Source organism: Petaurus breviceps, unplaced genomic scaffold, assembly GCF_028583685.1.
Source record: "Petaurus breviceps papuanus isolate PSGF00001 unplaced genomic scaffold, PetGlider_PUasm1.0 208, whole genome shotgun sequence".
NCBI classification, from domain to species: Eukaryota; Metazoa; Chordata; class Mammalia; order Diprotodontia; family Petauridae; genus Petaurus; species Petaurus breviceps.
In genome coordinates this window covers 23,994,932-24,014,353 of record NW_027185852.1, presented here as the reverse complement: position 1 = coordinate 24,014,353, position 19,422 = coordinate 23,994,932, and the positions used below count along the sequence as shown (strand labels likewise).

The window sequence follows — 19,422 nt, the reverse complement described above, 5'->3', positions numbered from 1 at the left end:
TCCTTCCTTCCTTCCTTCCTTCCTTCCTTCCTTCCTTCCTTTCTTTTTCTTTCTTTCTGATTTTCATGTACAGGGTGGCTACGTGGTACAGTGAGTAAAGTGCTGGCCCTGGAGTTGGGAAGACCTCAGTTTGGTTCTGGCCTCAGACACTTAATACCCACACACACACAAAAAAACTAGCCATGTAACCTTGGGCAAGTTACTTAACTCCAATTGCCCTCCAAAAGGCAAAAAAAAAAGATTTTCATGTACAAATTTTCTCTCCATCTTTCCCCTACCCATTACCCCAAAATGGTGATCTCATTGAATACCCCCTCCCCCAATCTGTTCTCTCCTATATCCTCCCCCACACCTCCTCCGGCTTTCCAGTAGGGCAAGATGGATCTCTGTGCCCCAGTGCCTGTATATCTTGTTTCCCAGTTGCAAGTAAAAAAAAATTATATATATATATATATATATAATTTTTTTTTAAACATTTGATTTTAAAACTTTGATTTCCAGATTCTTTCCCTTCCTCTGTCATGACCCACCCTCATTGGGAAGATAAGAAATTCAATATAGGTTGAACATGTGTAGGAACATCTCCATAGTGGATATATTATGAAAGACTGACTATATTTCCCTCCATCCTATCCTGCCCCCCACTTGTTCTATTCTCTACTTTGACCCTGTCCCTTTTCAAAAGTGTGTGCTTCCAACTTCCCCGCCCCCCCCAACTACCCTTCGCCTCCATCATCTCCCCTCTCATCCCCTTCCCCACTGCTCCCCTATTTAGTGTGTATGTCATTCCCTTCCTAAGCCAAATTCAATGAGAGTAAGGTTGACTCATTCCATTTTGCCTTCCTGTTCTTCCTCTCCATTTTAACAGTTTTCCCTTACCTCTTCTACATGAGATAATTTACCCCATTCTGTCTCTCCCCATCTCCTCTCATTATATTCCTCTCTCAACTCTCAATTATACCTTTTAATTATCATCCCTTTCTATTCAATTAGTGCTGTGCCTTCTGTCTATGTATACCTGTACACATATATACACACTCTCACATCTGTATTCATATTCCCATACAGCCTCCTATAAACCGTGTTTCCCCGATAATAAGACCTATCCCGAAAATAAGCCCTCCCCTTACTGTGTAAGATTCCTCTAAAATAAGCCCTCCCCCGAAAATAAGCCCTATTGAGATTGCTACTGTAGTGAAGGTGATCCCCTGCGCTACATGCTACATTACGGTACCCTCTGTATGCACTGTCCCCCCACCCCGTGAAACGCACGCCGTGCTCCCAGCTGCATCCAATCAGAGCTGCAGCAGTGAGCGTGTCATCCTGTTCTTTATTGAATTCATTATTGAATAAAGGTACATTTTTTTGTTCACATTTACCTGTTTATTAAAATTGCTGTCAATGTTCATTAAAATAAGCCCTCCCCTGAAAATAAGCCCTCTGGTGTTTTTCTGTCCAAAGAAATAATAAGATAGTGTCTTATTATCGGGGAAACACGGTAGACATATGTATATATACATGCACACATATATATTCCCTTCAACTATCCTCATACTGAGAAAGGTTTCATCAGTTATAATTATTGTTTTTCCATGTAGGAATATAAATAGTTCAACTTTGATAAGTTCCTTATGATTTCTTTTCCCTGTTTACCTTCTCATGCTTCTCTTGCTTCTTGTGTCTGAATGTCAGATTTTCTATTCAACTCTGGTTTTTTCAGCAAGAATGCTTGAAAGTCCTCTATTCCATTGAATGACCATATTTTCCCCTGAAACATGATACTCAGTTTTGCTGGGCAGATGATTCTTGGTTTTCATCCCAGCTCCTTTGACCTCCGGAATATCATATTCCAGGCCCTTCGATCCCTCAGTGTAGAAGCTGCCAGATCCTGTGTTATCCTGATCGTGTTTCCACAGTATTCAAATTGTTTCTTCCTGGCTGCTTGTAATATTTTCTCCTTGATCTGGGAACTCCGGAACCTGGCTATAATATTCCTAGGAGTTTTCTTTTGGGATCTTCTTCAAGAGGTGATCAGTGGATTCTTTCAACTTATATTTTGTTTTCTGGTTCTAAAACATCAGGGCAGTTTTCTTTGAGAATTTCTTGAAGGATGATTTCTAGGTTCTTTTTTTGAACATGGCTTTCAGGTAGTCCAATAATTTTTAAATTATCTCTCCTGGATCTGTTTTCCAGGTCAGTGGTTTTTCCAATGAGATATTTCACATTGCCTTCTATTTTTTCATTTGTTTGGATCTGTTTAATAGTATCTTGATTTCTCATAAAGTCACTAGCTTCCATTTGCTCCAATCTAATTCTGAAGGAATGATTCTCTTCAGTGAGCTTTTTTTTTTTTTTTTTGCTTTTTTGGAGGGGCAGAAGGTAGGGCAATTGGGGTTAAGTGACTTGCCCAAGGTCACACAGCTAGTTTTTTGTGTTGTGTCTGAGGCCAGATTTGAACTTAGGTCCTCCTGACTCCAGGGCCAGTGCTCTATTTACTGTGCCACCTAGCCACCCCATTCAGTGTGCTTTTGAGATTCTTTTTCCATCTGGCAAATTCGGCTTTTTAAGGCATTCTTCTCCTCATTGGCTTTTTGGGTCTCTTTTGCCATTTGAGTTAGTCTATTTTTTAAGGTGTTATTTTCTCCAGTCAGGTTGTTGACTCTCTTTTCATAATTTTCTTGCATCATTCTCATTTCCCAATTTTTCCTCCACTTCTCTTATTTGGTTTTCAAAATCCTTTTTAAGCTCCTCTATGGCCTGTAACCAGTTCATATATTTCTTGGAAGCTTTTGGTGCAGGAGTTCTGACTTCGTTGTCTTCCTCCTGTTCCATGCTTTGATTCTTTTTGTCCCCAGAATAGGAGTCTAAGGTTGGATTGCTGCGCTTGCTTTGCTTGCTCATGTTGCCACTTAATTTCTTGACTTTTGAACTTTTTGCCCCAGTAGAACTCTGCTTTCAGAGAGGAGAGCTTTGTCCCAAATCACTGGGGTTTTCTCAGCTGCTGGAGCTATTAGTTGCCTGCCCTCTCTGAAGCCTCCACATGCTCTGGCACCTGGTCACACACCCCAGGACCTCCACACTAGACAGCAATCCAGATCCAAGCAGGTTAAAGCCAGAGCGATTACCCCTCAGAATGGTTGCTTGGTCCCCCTACAATCTGCAGGCCAGGAGCTCCAAAGCAGCCATGTGGCTGTGGTGCCTCAGCCACTTCTCTTGCAGGGGGACGAGGCCAGAGTGCACTCCTGAACTCCCTGTTCCCAAAGTTCGCAATGACCTCTCACTTTGTCCTTAGCATCTATGGGTTGATAGATCTGGAAATCACCACAGCTGCTGCTGATCCACTCTCTTGAAGTCCCTCCAGCTGGTGGCTGGTTGTGGCCGCCCTGAGTCTAAAACCTCGGGCTCCTGAGGGGCTGGGCTCTGCTTGCAGAGAACTGTGATGGCCCCTTGCTGCTGGCCTGCTGGGCTGTCCTCAGCAGGAGGTTAGCTTCTCTATGTCATTTTGTGGGTTCTGTAGCTCTAAAGTTTGTTTAGAGTCATTTTTTACTTGTGTTGGAGGAGGTGGAAGCAGGAGCCATGCAAAAGTCCTGTTTCCACTCTGCCATCTTGGCTGCGCCCTTGAAGTTTCATGAGATGACTGATGGATTCTTCTGCTTCCACTTTGGAGAGTTTCTTTTATGAGGAATATCCTCCCTGGCTCTGGTTGGTTTGTGTTTGGCCATGGCTTTCCTAAGTTCTCTGCCCTTACTCTATTTTCCAGGCAAGCTGTTTTTACTACGAGGCATCTTACATTTTGGGTTTTTTTTGTCTTTGGACTTTCTTATAATATTTCTTGTTGTCTCATAACATTATTAGCTTCTGTTTAGTCCATTCTAATATTCAGAGAGTTGGTTGCTTGGGCACGGTTTTGTAGCTTTCGTGCCAGGCTGTTGATTGCTTTTCCAGTTCTTTCTTCCATAGTTCTCATTTCTCCAATTTTTCTTCTACTATTCTCAAACCACATTTATAAAAACATTTTTAGCTCTTTTTAAAAGTAAAAGTTCTGCTTCATCGCTTTAAGAAGTTCTAGTTGAATTTGTGTCCAGGCTGTGCTTTTCTTTGAGGCTGTACTTGTTGATGTTTTAGAGTCATTCTCTTCTTCTTGGCTGTTATCTTGAACACCCCAGTCATCACAATAGCATTTCATGGTTTGTTTTTCCATCCTGTTTCTTGACTCTAGACTTTATGTCAGGGCAGGGCTCTGCACGCTTCAGGAGGGAATGCCTGGACTGATCCTGCTGCTGTTTTCTTGGGGTGTCAAATGTCATGTTATTTTGAGGTCTCAGGAGTAGATCAAGCTGGGGACCTGCAAGCTTTCATTGCTCCTGATGAGGTCTGATCCAGGGCAAAGTCTGATCACTGACCCCTGGTCTGTGCTCCACAAGTCCCGACCTGGGTTTGGGTCTGAGCCATGTCTGCAGGCTTTGCCTGTTGGAAATTCTTACAGACTGCAACTGTGCTTGGCAGCTGTCAGCCAGCTGGAGAGCTCTGCTGGTGGAGATTGGTAGAATCATAGGGTAGGCTTCCCTTTGGCTTGGGTTTCCTGCTCTGATGGTTTCTTGCTACATCTCAGATTGATCTCAACACTGGAACTGAGACCCTGCCTGGCTCGTGAGTGGTTTCTAAGCCACACCACTGTCGTTTGCTTCTTGCTGTGGACACAGCCTGGAGCGTGGAGCCGCTTCTCACTTTGAATGCCGCCCCTAGGCACAGGCCCCTTCCTGAGTCCATCCTGGATCGGTGACCTAACAAGTGACCAGACTGCCAGTTGGTGTCTGTTCCTGCCCCTGCAGAAGCCTAGGTTGCTCTGTCCTGGATTTAGCCTCTCTCTGCACTGGAATGCACCTCCCCTGACCCCCACCTGAGAGTACGCAGGCCTATTTCTGCATCCTTCTATTGACCTAAGCCGGAAAAATGACTTGCTATGATCTTTCTTAGATTTTCCAATCACAGTTCAGTCTGGTGTGTTTCTAGCTCTCTTTTGGAGGAGTTTGGGGGTTAGAGGTGGAGCTCACTGTTCTTGCTGCACCATCATCTTGGCTCTGCTTTCCCCAGTATTCTCTTCATTGCCAAACCTCATGGCTTTTTTTCAAGCCTTGTCTTCCTTGTTCCCTTGGCAGCCCTCATGGATACTCTTTCCTTCCTGGGTTTTCATGACACACAAAAGATCGTGGAAACCAGAGAGGGACCAGCAACCTGGAGGTCAGGTGTTGTCCTAACTTCCAAAACACAAGGATGATGACAATCTCTAGGTTCTCTAGGCCAGTGAGCTTGGCTTTGGTCCTGAGAAAATTCTAGAAAGGCCATTAAAGAGATGGTTACCAAGGGTCTGAAAGAAGAAGTTGTCACCCCCAAAGAGCCAGAATGACTTCACCAAAAAGTGGGGACCCCAGGCCGGTACCATAAACAAACAAATGGAAGAAGGAATGCTGTGGGTGTCACTTACCAAGATTTTGGTGCTATCCCTGTGTGTTAGACAGTGATGCAGCCAGCAGACTCAGCAATGGCCGGGGGAGCCACACTGAAATAGCTGCTGTGAGCGGCCTGTGCTTGGCCCTGTGCTTCTCAGAGGCTTTTAAACAAACCTTAGATAGATGGCCCGTCCTCATCTCACATGTGCAGAACTGGCAAGGATAACTAGCATAGCAGATCGGGAAGGGACTGGGCAGGGCAGGGCTTACATGGGGGGGGCATCAAAGAAGGCAAGACTTGATAGGATCAGTGTCAAGCCTTGCACTTGGGTCCAAAAAAATCAGCTGCTCAAAGTACTAGCAGTTATTCAGAAAAGGATCTGAGGTTCTTAGGGAGCTGAGTCTTCAGAGTGACTGAGAACAGGTCAGGTGATCTCAGGTTGCTCCAGTGGGGACAGGGGGTGTGGCTTGTTCTGTGGGGCCCAGAGGGCAGCCCCCAGTCCAGAGGCCTCTTCTGCGCCCTTCCCCCAGCTCATGTGCACCAGCTATTTTCATGTCGTCTATAGTTTCTGGGAGGGAGGGACTGGTGGTGTTTTTTTCTTCCTTTGTGTCTCCAGGGCTTAGCACCATGCCTGGCACAGAATAGTTCTTGGTGATGGATTGCAACACCGCTCCTCACTGAAGTTAGCTGTTGCACAGGATGCCTCATGTCCATCCTCATTTTACAATTGAGTAAACCGAGGCTTGTTATGGTAATATGGCTTCCTTCGAGTCGGCCAGCTACTAAGTGTCAGAGCCAAAACTAAAAGTCAGTCTCCCGATACAGTCCCATGTTTGCCGCAGTGCCCTGTTGTTGAACCAAGAGGCCTCAGGCCTAGGTCTGAGCCCAGTCAGCATTTCTTAGCATTAAAACAGAAGACGTGGTATTGGTATTTGTGCCCAGCTTCTCTTAGAACAAGTCTGGAGAATGGTGAGTGTGGAGAGAGGGGGAGGGCAATGGAAAAATCCTTTGTCCAGACGTGAGCATCTTCAAGTCCACCTGGAAAGGGATTTCATTGGGCCAGGCTCAGTACTGCCAAAGCAGAGCCATTGCTGAGCCTGTGACTGACCGTTAAACCTCCTGCTTTTCTTGTTTGTACCTGACTTAGGTTAAAAATGGTTGGAAAGCAATTCTTTCTCTTCATCCCCCAGTGGATGGTAATCTCCATAAGGACAGGTATATTAGGATAGGTCCAGTGCCCAGTATGAGGTCTGGAGCCTAAGTTTAATTCAGTGAACCTTTATGCTGTGTCTGTTCTGGACGAGGCACTATGCCAGGTGCTGGAGACACGGACACAAACCAGGGAACTGACCTTTTCCTGGGGGAACACAGCACATCTGCCAGTTACCGGGGAGGGAGAGAGAGGGCAAAGTGGGGATTCAGGCACAGGGCCTGCAGAGCAGTTGGAGGAAGGGAGTGAATGCTGCCAGAACAGACATATGAAATGTGGTAACTGTGCGCAGGCTCTTCTGACCCAGGAAACACTTTATGCTTAATGCTTTGAGTGTTTTATTGTTGTTCTAGCTTTCACAGAGGATTTTTTACTTCAAGGGTATGGCAAATACAATCGTACAAACATCTCACTCCCCAAACACCTGGGGCTCATAATCACCACTCTACAAGTTCCAGGTCTAAAGTTTGTCCCCTTCCTTCCTTCCCCTTTCCAGCCTGGAACCTGGGGCTCCAAGGCCCCCAGGGCTTAAGCTTCCAGGTCAGAGACTCTGTTCCCTGTACCTAGAACAGAAAAGAGGAATGAAACCAGACACAGATCCCAAGGCCTTTTCCCAAGACCACCTGCCTCCTGGGGAAGAAGAAGAAGAAGGAGAAGGGGAGAATGGCTCTTAGGCTCTCGTCTCTTACAGTGTGGTGTCCATGTTCTGGACATCACTGGGAAAAGAGTCAATGTCAGTACGTTAGCTCTTCGTGAGTTCTTCTGCTATGGGCCTTTATTTCTGGTTAACAAGTGCACTCATTGCACACACCAACAGCATCTTGAGGCCTCCTTGGGCAGTCACAGAAAAAGGTCCTTCCCCTTCTTTAAAGCTTATATTATAAGCTACATCTTCCATGAGGTCTTCCCTGATATCCCCAGTTGGTGATGACCTTTTCTTCTTCAGGCCTTACATAACTGTGCCTGTTACCATATCATTTTTTTTAAAGCAGAGTAATCTTTATCTAATAACTTTTGATATTTAAAATACAACTCATTTGTTCATCCACCAAAAAAAGATAGAATCTTTAATGTTCAAACAGTGCTTTGGAAGTCTGACTTTTCTAAGGACCAGACATGAAAGCCTTTGTGTATTAATACTTCCAAATAAAATCAGATAGAGTTGTATACACTAATGGGCTGTCAAGTTAGGCTCTGAGAAAACAGCGCTGTCACAGTACACGTCTATCATGATCAAAACAAAATGTTTTGCTTTTGTGATGTTTTCCATAAATTCTTTGTATTTAAAATTTCCATTTATACAGAGTGTTAGTTACAGAAAGCTATTACCTTGTAATCCAGTGGTATAGAAATCAATCACATTTCAAGTTTTTGTATTTTCATCTTTCAAAAAAGAAGACATTAGACTATCTTATACATGTATACACACACTTAGGCACCTACACCCACACAAACCCCTCTTTCCCCAGAAATACACATCTTTGATCTGTATAAGATGACTAAAACATATTTGGTAAGTGTTTCTCAAAATAACGTATGTAATTGTCAACCAATTAAACCTACAAAGTATTTTTCATATAAATTTTGCTAATGCCTGCCATAGCTTTGTCTAAAAGACCCAGGTAGTTTAAAAACCATGATACATTTCCTTTATTTCACCAATTAAACATACCTATTTCCATGTGAGATGGGAACCTATTAACTTTCAAAAGATAGGAAACATTTCAAAAGAGCCAGATTAAGAAATTACAAGGGCTTTGTATAGGAAAATCTTAAAAGGCGGATTAAATTTTGGATTATACCACATCATTTTCCATTACAATTACTTCTGTTTGAAGTTCTCCTAATAGACTTTAAGTTCTAGGAGACCAGGAATCATGTCTTCATTTTATTTCAATAGAAAGTTTATTAAACACCTGCTGTATACTGGACAGAGCCCTGAGAGACACCAGAGGTTAGTAGGTATGGCATGGAGGAGACAGGGGAGCAGTCAGACAGATAGGAGGCTAGTCAGTATGAAGTGGTGTCAGAGGCTTCCAAAAGGTCAGATTAGAGGAGGGCTGAGAAATGGCCATTAGATTGGGCCAATTAAGAGATGCTTAGTAATGTGTTCACTTGGAGAGAAAAGTTTTAGTTGAAGAATGACAGCAGAAGCTAATTGCAAATAGTTTAGAATCAACTGGGAGAAGTTGGGGCACCCAGTGTAGACAGCTTTGTCAGGGAGTTGAGCCAAGAAGGCTGCAGGACAGTAGCTAGCAAGAATGATTGGGTCAGGGGAGGATTGTTGAGGATGGAGGAGACCTGGGCATGTCTGCAGGCAGCAGAAGATTAGAGAGATGGACCCAATCGTGGGAACAGCATATTAGAGGATGGGAGGGGCTCCTCATCAGAGACAGGAGTGAAGAAGGGAGATGGCTAGGAGAGAAGAGGGAACTCTTGGCAAACAGCCAGCATAAGAGAGGGGGTGCTATGTGAGGCGTGAGAGAGGTGGAAAGGTTTGAAAAAGTCACTGTGGGGAACGCATAATGGCTTTCTTAGAGCAAAGGCCCTGTGGAAATTATGTAACAGAAATTTGTCATAGACCTAATCATTCTGAATTCATGATTTTCTCAAGCTCTGTTCAACTGCAGATGAGTAAAGGAGGCATAAGGGCAGCCATGTGTGTGATTGGTGATAGAACAGAGGTCAAAGGGTTACCGAGTAGAAGATGGAGTAGTTGAATTTGGAGTCAAGGAGTCGAGATAGGAATGGAAGAAGAGAGTGTACAGGGGAGGAGTGATGGTCTCCTGAAGGACTGAGGTGCAGAGGGCGTCACGAGGATGATGGCGTCACGAGGCAGAGAAGTGCAATGGTAGAAGATTTTGATAAAACAGAGGAATCTCAGAGTTCTTGAACATAGAAGCAGAGCAGTTCTAAGGGATCTGAAATTGAAGTTAGGACCATCTGTGTGTGTCCTGAAATGGGGTAGAGGAACAGGCCATGGAAAGTGAGGCTGGAAGACTGGGGGGTTAGGGAGTCAGAGGAAGCATCAATATATACGGTGGAGTCAGACCGTGAACACACCGAGAATAGAAATAGCATGCCCAGGGGCTGATGTGTACAGGCCCTCAGATCCAGATTGGGCGATAGGGAGGGGAGGTGGCTGAGTGAAGGCTGCAGAGGAAGAGCCTGGAAGAGGCGGTGGGGAGCAGGGAGGAACCCAACCTCTTCACTCGGACCAGTGTAAACAGTTGGGGGGGTACGAGTCCAGTCAGGATGGAAAAGAGTGGCCAGGAATGCTGAATCATCAGGAGGGAGTCAGCTCTTGTTAAGGACCAGAAGATGTAAGAAGTAAGGAAAGGAAAACATTTAGACTCAAAGAAAGTTTGTTAATCTTGGAGCCAGCATGGCACAGGGGAAGGGGCAGGCAGGTCTGGAGTGGGACATTGAGATGGGTCACCATGAGGGGGATAGATGAGTATGAGAAATGGGGTTTGACTTTTGGCAGCCAGAGATTGAGGATCACAGATAGGAGAAGAGTATCAGGGTGGCCACATGCTGACCTTGGAGGACTGAGTCCTGGAATGTTGTATGTACTTGGAAAGAATGTGTTCTTTCCAGGTTCAAGGCCTCACTTGGGACAGGTGAGAAAGTGCTTTTTTGAAGTAGTACCTGAGGCGGAGGAGGGGGGGGGGTGTCTGGAAGCAGTTAGATGCAAGGAAATGATAGATAGATTGAAATCAGAAGACCCTGGTTCAAATCCCATCCTGGGTCTTTACTCTGTGGCCTTGGGCAAATTGCTTATCCTCTCAGCCTGTTTTCTCTTTGGAAAGGTTTCATAGGCTAAATCCTAGTGGATTTGAAACCAGTCAAAGCTTGAATCCTTTCTCTCCTGATTCCTACCTAGGTAATCTCATTCTGTAAGAAGGTGGATAGGGGTGGGGGAAGGTTGAACTAGTTTAAAAATCCATAATCTTGTAAGCTATAAAATCAAGATCATTTTGTTTTTTAGTTAAAGTCAGCAAACTTGTTCATTACCTGCTGTGCACAGAGAGCATGGTGCTTGAGATGAGGGAAGTCCCCCTTGAGAGCTCATCTGAGAAAATGAGCAGAATGCTGGGCTTGGGGTCAGAGACCTGTTCTACCTTTGACCCTCTCTGTGTGCCTTGGGGCCAGTCTGTTCATCTTGTGGTCTTAATTTCCTTATCTGTAAAATGGAAATAATATCTTTATTATTGCAGAGTGGTGGTGAAAATCAAGTAAGGTAATATAGGTAAGGTACTCTCCAAACCTTAACACATCATATAATGTCAGTTATTGTGAGATGGGATGCTTTCTCTCATGGGGCTAACAGTTTAGCCAGTGGAAAGAGACTACAAGCCACTATCATGCAAAATAAAAAGTGCTAGCACTTCCTGTGAGAAATCCAGAGCGGTGCTCTAGGAGGCCCCGCTGTCCAGGAAGCCACCTTGGAGAGGGTGGCATTTGCATTGGCCTTTAAAAGGGAGATAGGGATTCATGGAGGGCTAAATACTGCAGACAGGAGCAGCAGAACAAGGAAAGCCTGCGATGCAGGAAGAAAGGGCCCAGGTGAGGCTTGGGTGGGAGAGCTGTGGCGGATAAGCTGGGCAAGGGAGGGAGGCATCATCTAGTCTCTCCAAGCCTCAGTTTCCTTATGGATGATACTCATTTAGTGGTTGTGTGACTGATCACTTTCTGCTCCATAGAAATTGTGTTAGGAAAAGCACTTTGTGAACCAGAAAGCAGAGGCTAAATGTGAACTGCTGTCGTTTAGAAGTAATGAGCCCCCATCAGTGGGGATGTTGAGGAGGATGCTGGGCAGTCCCCTTGGGCATATTGTAAGGCTGGAGGAGAACTTGCCTTCTGAGGACCTCCGAGCCTTACTCACTTTCTCATTCCACAGATATTTCCTAAGCTTATGCTTCCCTTTTGATGCTCTGGCCTTGATCTTGCAGATGGAGTAATGGTCCAGATAACTGCTGAGAACATGGACTCCTTGAGGCAGGCCTTGCGAGAGATGAAGGACTTCACCATCACCTGTGGGAAAGTGGACGCGGAGGATCCTCAGGAGCACATCCACATTCAGTGGGTGGAAGATGACAGAAACTTCAACAAAGGGTAAATGGCGCCTCTTTCCCAGATGGGCCCCAGTGGCTTCGTCGTGTCTGGCAGCAGCCCCGCGGAGCCCTCTGCTCCCGAGGTCTGAAGCTCAGGTGCTTGGTGCGGGGGAGGGCTCATCACTGTCACCTCACCATGTACTGACTGGAGTGAGCCTCATTCTGGAACCATCTCAAGGGCTGGCACCTTTCCTGCCCTCTGGGGAATGACTGTCCTCCTCACATAAGCGATCTTAGGAAAGGAAACGGAAGCTTTCTGCAGAACAAAGATACATAAAAAGCTGTAAGTGACTGTGGCCATCTGCTTACGCCTTTTATGATTCTGGGTGTCATGTTTCCTGAGGTTTCCCCTCTCTAAAGAGGGGAAAGAGCAGTCGCCATTCCTGGCTGGGAATCCTCCCCCCCCCTCAGCCTAAGGCCGTTCTTCCAAGAAGACAGGTTGCAGCTCTCTTCCCCACTGACCTCCCAGGGCTAGGTGTAGGTTGTTCTAGCTGACTTTGCAGGTCCTTTCCCCTTTGAATTCCTATAAAATTACTCCCCTCTCTGGGCCTCACATTCTTTGTCTCTAGAATAAATGCTCTCCATCCCTTCTATAACCAGGGAAAGCTGAGTACAAGAACATGAAAAAGAAACCTGCCAATTCCGAGACTAGGTGAACTTCCCACACCACCATTCACTAAGCTTGGCCTTGGTCCATCTCAGTTCATCCTGATTACCCTTGGGGCAGCTGGAATAGCCACTGTAGCTGCTGGGCCTCAGCTCAGGCCTCTCTCCAGAGCACCCCCAAGAGGAGGTTGGCCTTGGCTAGAGGCCAAGCTAGAAGGCATACATCCCCAGAAGCTTTCTCATGGAAATAGCAAAGTCCCTGCACAGAACAGAGCAAGGGTGGGCTGCCCAGTCAGACTCATCTCACTCACAGCCACTAACACAGAATCAGTTGTAATGACCCCGAACTTCTCCAGGAAACTAAGGGTGTTACAGGACACCACGTCACAGCACACCACAGCATCTGCAAAATGAAATTTAAGGCCATTCAGACCATGCTGGGGGTGGGCAGTGCCACATTGGAGACAGCGTGAAGAACGAGAGCGCAGACTGCTGGTGAAGGACAGTGACACCGGTGCTCCTCTGTCTGTCCCACGCTCTGGGCGGCTTGTGGACCGGAGCTGTCCAGAGCGGGCCAGCAGGAATGGATCTCTGTCTCCCTCCCTGTGTGATTAGAGCTGGACAGCTTCGTACTCTGTCTCAAGCCACACCCCCTTGACTGGATCTCTCTTGGCATTAGTTCGTTGGGAAATCACTATTGAAAGTGGGGTTTTCTGTCCTACTGTACCAAGGCACTGTCCCCAGATCATAGAGAGCTGCCTGTGGAAGGCTGGTAGCCCCTGCCCAGGAGTCCCTGCCTGCATCCTTGTGGTTTTCAGGAATTGGATTCACCCATGTTCAGAGGGAGGAGGAGCCGGAGCAGAGCTCAGCTGGCAGGCAGGCCCTTGTGGGAGGCCTCTCTTTGTCCATTAAATTCATGTTGCTTTTGTATCTTCTTGGTCCCCTTTCAGTGTGGTCAGTCCTATCGATGGCAAATCCATGGAGTCCATAACAAGTGTGAAGATATTCCATGGCTCAGAGTATAAAGCCAACGGAAAAGTCATTAGGTGGACAGAGGTAAGTTGGGTGATTTTCACACACTTTGGGCTCAGTGTCTTTAGTCAGTTCTGAAGGGAATCCCAGGGAGATTTTAGGTTCTGTGGTCAGATCTCTCCATTTCTCTATAAACTTTGACCAGCTTATTTCTCTTTAATCCCCCCATTTATTTCTCTGAAGGTTTCAGTGACAGCAAACTAAGATGTTTTAGATTCTGAATTTGATGGAGATTTATTTTCTGAAGGCCGGTCAATGTGCCCATTTTGTCTGCATTTCCTTTCCCCTCCTCGCCCCATCCCCTATTAATGTTTCCTTTTAGTGCCCATCACAGCCAGGAGGAACCCCTCTGGGAGCTGAGGGTATGCCTCCAGGGTCCTGCTGAGCGCAGTGCTTGACCCCTAGAAAGGACTTAATGAAATGAAGTGACCTGAGCACAATCAGGGGTTTTCACTAAGTGTGCAGAGACTCCCCACCATCCCAGGTGGCTTTGGGACCTCGGGCATACATTTTGTGGATCTGTTGTAGCACCTCTGAAATCACCAAAGGGAAGATTGCCTTTCCTTAATGGACATTCCCCCCCCCCCAATAACCAAGTAAGGACCCTTGGAATGTGGAAGCTTAAGTATTCCTCCAGATGATACCATCCCCGTCAGTGAGCACACTCGAGCCTGGATGGAGATGGTCAGGGCAGGGGCACAGGTACCACCTGAAGCATCGCCTGTGTACCCCCCTTGCCAGGGCAGGTGGAGGGCCCTGGCCAGCTTGCCTGAAATTTGTGCCTCAGGGACACAGTGTGTCCCTTCTGCATGAAACTGAAGCAGCCCTAGATCCTTAGAGCTCTTTCTTGGCTTTCTTTCATTCAGTCTTATTGCAGGGCTGCCTGCCCCCAGGGGCTGGTGATAAGGATGAAACCTGGCTGCCTTCTGGGCCCCACCCTGTGCTGCTTTCAGCTCTGCTTGGGGAGGGGCTGCCATCTTGGTCCTGCCATTGTCTTTGGCAGGGTGACAAGGCTCTCTCTCTCAGCCTTTACAGTTAGGGTGTTAGCTATCTGTAGCGGCAAGCACCCCAAGCGCGTCCTCAGAGTTTGCCGCTCATACAGGTTCTTGGATCTGCTTTGTGAAAGGAAAGCAACTCAAAATGGGTTAACAAGCTTACTTTAATCAGTCAGACCATATATCGTTTACCTTGTTCAGGGGAAATGGTCAGCACCCCGAACTTCAAAGCATACAGGCAGAATTATCAAGACAGAAACAGATCAAGTAGACAGCTTTCCAAACTGTCCAGCCATTACATCCATACCCAGTCAACATCTGGGTTTCCACATCTGGGTTTTTCAAAGCCGGGGGACTCTCAACAACAGCTTCCCAGAATTCAGATCAAATCACAGAACACATCTCAAAGTGAGTCCCAAAACAAAGCTACACATCAGGGCTTATATAGCCTTCTGGCTCAGAGAATGTAACAACTTTATTGACTCACTGGCCAATCAAGAAGTATCTACTGAAAAACAAGCCTCCCACCCCAGGCTTCAGGTGCACTTTAGCCTAGGGCAGGGAAGATCTTCCAAATTTGCATTCCCATTACACTATCTTACATGATTGAGGAAGAGAAAGGCAGCTTGTCTGACAGGGGATCACCCTTAGCCTCAATATTGTCCAGAGCTGGGGAGAGGGAGGCACTGGCATGGCATTGTAGGGGGCATTATCTTAAGGGGGAGGCCTTATACAGGGACCAACCCCTCAGAAAATCCCGGTTGTGATTTATGTCTTTGAGATCTCCTTAGAGAGCCGCGTGAGTCTTCAGTTACATCACACACACACATACACGTGCTCAAGACTCATGACTGACCTGATTACTCACTTGGACTATAATTTACTTCCCAGTACACAAGACAGATCAACCTTCCATTGAGCATTGCCCTGTAGAAAATCATCTTATAGCCAGACTTTGTCACATCATGTTTTCAGATTCGTAGGCTCTAGAGCCGGAAGAGACCTGAGAATGCTTCTAGTCTTGCCCCAATTGTATCCATTCAGAAGGATATGACCTGCCCAAGGTCACACGGCTGGGACATGACAGCAGTCTCTGAGCCAGGTTTTCTGACACCCAGTCCAGCACTGTGCTGCCTGCCTCACCAGACTGTGTAGAAGTAATCATTCAAGTTGACTAGAACTCAAATGGGCTACTTCATGACATAGTGAGTGCTCCATCCCTGGAGGCATTCAGACAACTTTGCAAGCATTTATTAAACACTGGCTATTTGTAAGTCAGGTTAATGTACTAAGCACTTGGGGGCCCAAAATGAATTGGAACACAGTTCCTGGTCTTAACGAGCAAAGCACACACTTGAGTAGATGAAATAAAATGTGAACCCAGCAGCTGCAGCCCAGGTTAGGATATTAGGACAAAGCACTAATTACTGTAAAGTACATTAGTACAAAGAGTCCCAAACAGACTTCTGTGAATTGGAGAGCTCACTTGCAACTGTCAGAGTCTCAGAGGGGAGGGCATCACGCCCTCAAGAAGAGGATCTTCACCTGGGGTCTGTGAACTTGGCTTTTTAATATTTGATAACTATATTTAAATAAAATTGGCTTTCTTTGTGACCCATTTTATGCCTTTAAAAATATGAGTCCGAGAAAGGTTCCCTAGGCTTCCCAGACTGCCCAAGGGGTCTGCAGCACAGAAAAGGGGAAGAGCCCTGTCATTAAGGAAGGGGTGGTTTTCCCCAGGTACAAAGGCAAGAGGCAGGGGGAAAGTCCATTCCCAACCTGGGACTGGGGGTGGGGCTGGAGGGGTGGGAGTGGGGGGATGGTCATGCATGAAAGGGAGAAGGGGTGGGACTTGAGGCTGGGAAGCACACTTGTAATCTTAGTCTTCTAGGAGTCTGTCTGAGAATCCAGGTTGGTAGCACAGATATTATTTCTACTTACTGAAGAGGCAACTGAGGCAGCCTTGTTTTGGGTGCTGGTATTCAAGCCAAGGACATGATCGCAAATCCCATGCTGCTAACCTAGGAAGTGATCTTAGAATTCACTGCGTCCATTCCCCTCATTTGACCACAGAGAGGGAAAGAACGGATTTCCCCAAGTTGGACCACGGGGGAGTGGCAGAAGGAGACCTAGAATTTTGGTAAAATGATTCCCAAAAAGGGAAGGTTTCTGGTCAGCCCGCCCAGCCTTGTCAGAGTGTCTTTTCTGGGTGTGGTCCTATGCTGGGTGCTCTGAGGGGACCAGGCCCTTTTTTTTTTTAAGCAATCAGGGTTAAGTAACTTCCTCAAGGTTACAGGGCCAGTTATTTCTGGGTGTAGTGCAAAGTATCAGAGCCCGGATTTGATCCCAGGTCATCCCGACTCTGGGGCAGGTGCTCTTACTCACTGTGCCACCTGGCCGCCCCCTACCGGGCCCTTTTCTGCCTTTGGAATATGGTTCTTTTTTGTTTTTTGCTTTTTGATGGGTAATTAGGGTTAAGTGACTTGCCTGAGGTCACATGGCTAGTAAATGTTAAGTGTCTGAGACCAAATTTGAACTCGGGTCCTCCTGACTCCAGGGCCAGTGCTCTATTCAATGTGCCACCTAGATGCCCCGGAATGTGATTCTAAGACAATTGAGACCTGAGACATCTGGGGACTGATGGACAGCACTCTAGACCCCAGCAACCCCATTGCCTAGGTCTGGAGGGACACACTGAAGGGATCCGGGGAGGGATGCCTGCGTAGGAGCTGGAGCGTGGGGAAACTGCTGAGGCTGGAGAGCATCTGCAGAGCGCTGGTCCTTGTCTCAAAGGCCACGGCTCAGATCTCAGCCCTGGGACCTCTGCAGGGGACTCCCTTCAGCATTGGCTGTCAGGGGCCATAGTCCAGCTCCCTGTACAGAGCAGGAAACTGAGGCCCACTTCCAGCTGTCTGCAGCCCTTCAGGCAGGATGTAAGAGCAAGACATGAGTGTTCTCCCGTTACTTCCTTTTCATTGTCCCATCCCACTGGGCCTTATTGGGCTAATGCCGTGCCAACCTCTTGACTTTAAATACCCTTCTAGTCTCTTCTGCCCACTGTTCATCCCCCCCCCCCCAAGGGAACCGACGCTGGGTTTGTGCGCTTTCATCCCCTGCCCCAGCTCCTACTACTTCATGGCACTTGTTCTGGACACAAGGTCAGATCAGACAGAGGTCACTCACGCTGCTGTCTGCAGGCCAGGGCTTCAGAGACCCTACTCTACTCTGATAGCCTCAGTTAGACCTGCTGCAGCCTTGAGTAGCATCAAAGGTCAGAGGATGAACTTTACTATGGCCTTTATTTAGGTTTACACAAGCATTTCAGTTACCTTGCTCTGCCCTCATGTTGGCCCTAGGAGGGTGGGGAGGGCAGGCACTATTCTTCTTCTTCAAGGATGGAAATGCCCTTGGCCTGGGAGGAAGGAGACCTGGCCAACAGCTTGTGTGGTCTTGGACGAGTGTGTGCCTTCTGTGGAAAGGGAGCAGGGTTTCCTCAAAGACGCCTAAGCTTTCTTCCAGCCCTGACTCTGGAGTTTCCTAAGACTTAGCAGTTCTCGCGGCCCTGCTCTCTAGAAGTTCAGTCCAGTAGCATGGAAACCTCTTCTGTGGCCTTATGGGCAGGACACAGGTCATCTTGGTTCAGCCTCTGGCATCTCCACAATGACCTTAGCTCTGGGATGGTGACTATTCCCCTGCTCCTGAGGAAGGAAGACCAAGGCCAGGGCTGGTGTCAGAGGAGCTGGGTTCAAATCCAGGCTGTGTCACTGAGTCGTGTGCCCGTGGTGGTCACCTCTCTGGGATCTGTAGAAGGGGGGGTTGGACTCAGTGTCCTCTAAAGTCCCTTCTGCCTTTAAGCCTGGGATGTTCTCATCCGCAGTGTGGACCTGCCTTTGTTCCAGCTGCTGGGAACGAGAGGGCGCATCCCAGATTGAGGCTGAGCTCTCCCAGTCCCTAAGCAAAAGAAACCCTTTTTTGTTTGGGTTGCAGGTGTTTTTCCTGGAAAATGAAGATCAGCACAATGGTCTTAGTGACCCTGCAGATCATAGCCGGCTGACAGAGCACGTGGCCAAAGCCTTCTGCCTTGCTCTCTGTCCCCACCTGAAGTTGCTCAAGGAAGATGGAATGACTCGGCTGGGACTTCGAGTTGCCCTGGACTCCGAACAGGTAACTAGCTTCCAGGCCCCACAGCCTGCCCTGTGGGCACCAGCCAGCGTGCTCATCTCCAGAACAGCCATCGCCACTGCTCTTCTCCAAAGACGACCTGTGCAGTTTTTTCCTTTCAAAGAAGTCTTCTCTTAGGGGTGTTCGCCTGTTCGGACCAAGATCATTTTCTTTGTCCACTTGGAGGGCTCTCTCCAACTTCCAACCTCAGAAACCCAGCTGACTTGTCTCCTTCTTGGCATACTTATTCATACCCTTTTATTTGGAAAATTGTATTTTTCTAACCCCATCCCTGACCCCTTCTGTGAGTGTAGTCCTCAAACATTTAGTCAGCCCTTACCACTGACCAGAGCGCTATGTCCACCCCTGGGACAATTCTTGTTCCGTTCCTCATAGATTTCAGTCTCTTCCCTAAAGGGTCCATTGGATAGATTTCAGGGGGGTCTGAATTTGGATGGAAAAATATTACATCTTTATTTCAGTATAATTAGTTTCCTTTATAATCCTATGTATTTTATACATTTAAGAATGTTATTTTGAAGAGGAGTGCATAGACTTGACGCTGCCCAAAGAATTCATGACACACACAAAAAAGATTAAGAGCTCCTGCTCTGAGGGTGAAGATGACACACAGTGTCAGTCAGAAGCTGTTTATTTACATAATGTATGTCAGTAACTGAAGTAGAACACAGAACACGTGTTATATGCAGACCACAGGCTACACGAGGAAGGAAAGAGCAAGGAAGGCTTCCCAGTGGGTGGCATTGGATCTGGCCTTGAAGGGAAGATAGGATTTCAATAGGCAAAGATAGGAAATAGGGAGAGACTTGTAAGGACAGGAGCTATGTGA

At 46.9% G+C, this 19,422-nt stretch overlaps 1 protein-coding gene across 3 annotated transcripts in view; it reads left to right on the top strand.

The window, feature by feature from the left end:
* The window catches only part of LOC138165346 (zinc finger FYVE domain-containing protein 9-like), a 219,329-nt gene that overhangs the window by 198,602 nt on the left and 1,305 nt on the right, over positions 1–19,422 (top strand). For all 3 annotated transcript variants that reach the window (XM_069093576.1, XM_069093577.1, XM_069093578.1), the window contains 3 exons: positions 11,617–11,779; positions 13,335–13,440; positions 18,399–18,575. In XM_069093576.1, the coding sequence (XP_068949677.1) occupies positions 11,617–11,779; positions 13,335–13,440; positions 18,399–18,575 (446 nt within the window). The remainder of the gene's footprint in view (positions 1–11,616; positions 11,780–13,334; positions 13,441–18,398; positions 18,576–19,422) is intronic.